Source organism: Nicrophorus vespilloides, unplaced genomic scaffold, assembly GCF_001412225.1.
Source record: "Nicrophorus vespilloides isolate i.1.1-1 unplaced genomic scaffold, Nicve_v1.0, whole genome shotgun sequence".
NCBI classification, from domain to species: Eukaryota; Metazoa; Arthropoda; class Insecta; order Coleoptera; family Silphidae; genus Nicrophorus; species Nicrophorus vespilloides.
Window position 1 is genome coordinate 1 of NW_017097534.1, and position 2,287 is coordinate 2,287.

At 41.8% G+C, this 2,287-nt stretch overlaps 1 protein-coding gene across 1 annotated transcript; it reads right to left on the reverse strand.

The window, feature by feature from the left end:
* Window positions 1–278: 278 nt before the first annotated feature.
* Window positions 279–1,251, reverse strand: LOC108560340 (chaoptin-like; the record flags this gene model as incomplete). Its single annotated transcript, XM_017917849.1, has 2 exons — window positions 375–1,251; window positions 279–311 (listed from the first exon to the last, which is right to left on the reverse strand). Coding segments are annotated over exons 1-2 (910 nt in total), but the record flags the coding sequence as incomplete, so codon positions are not given.
* Window positions 1,252–2,287: the final 1,036 nt, after the last annotated feature.

Sequence of the window (2,287 nt, forward strand, 5' to 3'; positions counted from 1 at the left end):
GCTTTTTCGAAGGTTGTAATTTCAATTTTTCAACTTTGAACGCGTATTACAGCAATATGGCAAATTATGTGTATGTTATGTTGCATACCTTCGATGTGTTTGTGAAAAGTTTACTCTTGACCTTGAATTTTCAAATAAGTGAATTTCTTGTTAGCAATGTATTGTTAATATTCGTGAATTCTTCTTAATTTAATTATTAATGTGCGATAATTTTAGAAAGCTTCACTTAAGCATTGTTCACAATTGTATTAATAATAATAATATTAATGTGTATTTACCTTTTAATATCTTCATTTCTGTGTCTTTGAACACTGGAAAAAAAAATGTGGATTTTAAAGCGTATTTATTGTTGATGTTTTTGATTATGTACTTACGTTTTTTTCTCTTTTTGCAGCTGAGGACGAGTATGATGACGGAGAGGACGATGATGATGGGAATGGTGAACGTCAGGATGGAGACGATGTAGAGCTGGTACAGATTGAGCGGAACGAAGATCTCGTTCCAATGGATCTTGAGCTCGTCCTGTTTGGACATGAGGATCTGGAAGGTGCGAAGGCTCCTGAATTCGGCGACGTCGAGGTCGACGTGTATGATGAAGTTGTGCGAGAAGTCCACGACCTGCAGATTCTCCATCGGCGGAAAGGTGCGATTGTTCAGGGTGGTGATGTTGTTGTTGCTCATGTCGAGGACGGAGAGATCGCTGAGGTTCTTCAGGAAGCGCAGGTTATCGAGTCGGTTGTTCTTCAGGTAGAGATATTGGCAGAAGTTGGGGCCGGACCGAAGGAAGGCGTCTTCGCCGATGGTTTTGATGCGGTTGTTCGAGAGGTCGAGGATGCGCGTCGACGGAATCGATTCCACGACCTCGATGAGGTTGTTGTCCAGGTAGAGAGCGTTCAGCGAGGAAACGCCGACGAAGTGATCGACCTTGATCACGCGCAGCTCGTTGTGCGAGAGGATGAGGTCGTCGATGAGGATGTTCGCGAAAGCGGACGCTGGGAGGTCGCGAAGAACGTTGAAACGAAGCGACAGCTTTCCGATGCGCGACATTCGGAAGTCGTCCCAGCTGTTCACGTCCAGCTCGTTCCCGTCGAAGATGATCTCTTCGGCGCTCGTGCATCCTGTTAGAAGGATTGTCGTGTAATTGCTGCCCGCTGGACAATAAACGCTTCGACACGTTTCCGGTTTGCAGATCTTTTCGCCTTCGGTTGCGGCTAACATCACCAACAGCACCAGCACCTTCTTCGTCGTCATCTTCAACGGAATGAAACAGCGAAGAGGTGAAACGTTCGCTTTTCACGTTCCACGCTAATTGAATCTCGTTCCGGCACTAAAAGAACAATATGCTTATTTAATAAGTTTAAAGGGAGCACGCGAATTGATCGATAATGGATACATTAAATACATTATCGTCTTCGACCTTCGAGCAAACTTGAATCTTCCCATTAGATGCAAATACATTTCTTAAAACAACAACAAAAATTTCAAATCTTAATCACAGATAAATTAACATAATAAAACTTAAGACTAATTATTGCACTCTTCTCAGAGCATCCAATTAATTGGTTTCCAAGGTTACTAAACAATGCTGCAATCTCAGCCTTATAATAATCTAGTGGTCATGGATTGATTGATTGATTGATTAACACTAACTAATGATTTAATACAAAATAATGAATATAGTTTAAGTTTTTAGGAAATTTGTAATTGTTTATTAAACATATATTATTTCTAATTTATATGAAAATACTTGAGTTCTTTTTACAACATAAATTGTCATTGACTTGTTTTCATCTGTTTTCAGGATATTCGATTCGGATTGGTAGAAAACGTGTAATATACGCATTACCATAGCAACGCTTGACAAGTTTGAAATTGAAACTGCGAAACGTCAATACTCGAAACAGGTAAATAAAGTTGTTGTTCTTGTTATTGTTTATTGCAATATAATAATAATAAAAATTATAATCTTCTGTTCAAGGTATGTCGATGTTGAGAGCGTATAGCCAATCGCTGATCATGACGAGACCAGGATGCGTCGCACCAGGTGCCAATTCGGCGCATCTGCTGTCCTTGGACCGGTCACCGCCGCCGCATCCTTTCATCGGATTCGGATACCTTCCCTGCCAGCGGGCCCTCATCTTGTACAGGTTCATGCTGTTCGCGCAATCCACCTTCCCGATGTAACCGGGATTGCGGATCCTACCGCCCGAATCGCACAGTAGATCGACGCGTCTCTGCAGCTGGTATCTCTTGTACAACTTGATCTGACCCATATCCTCCACTTTAC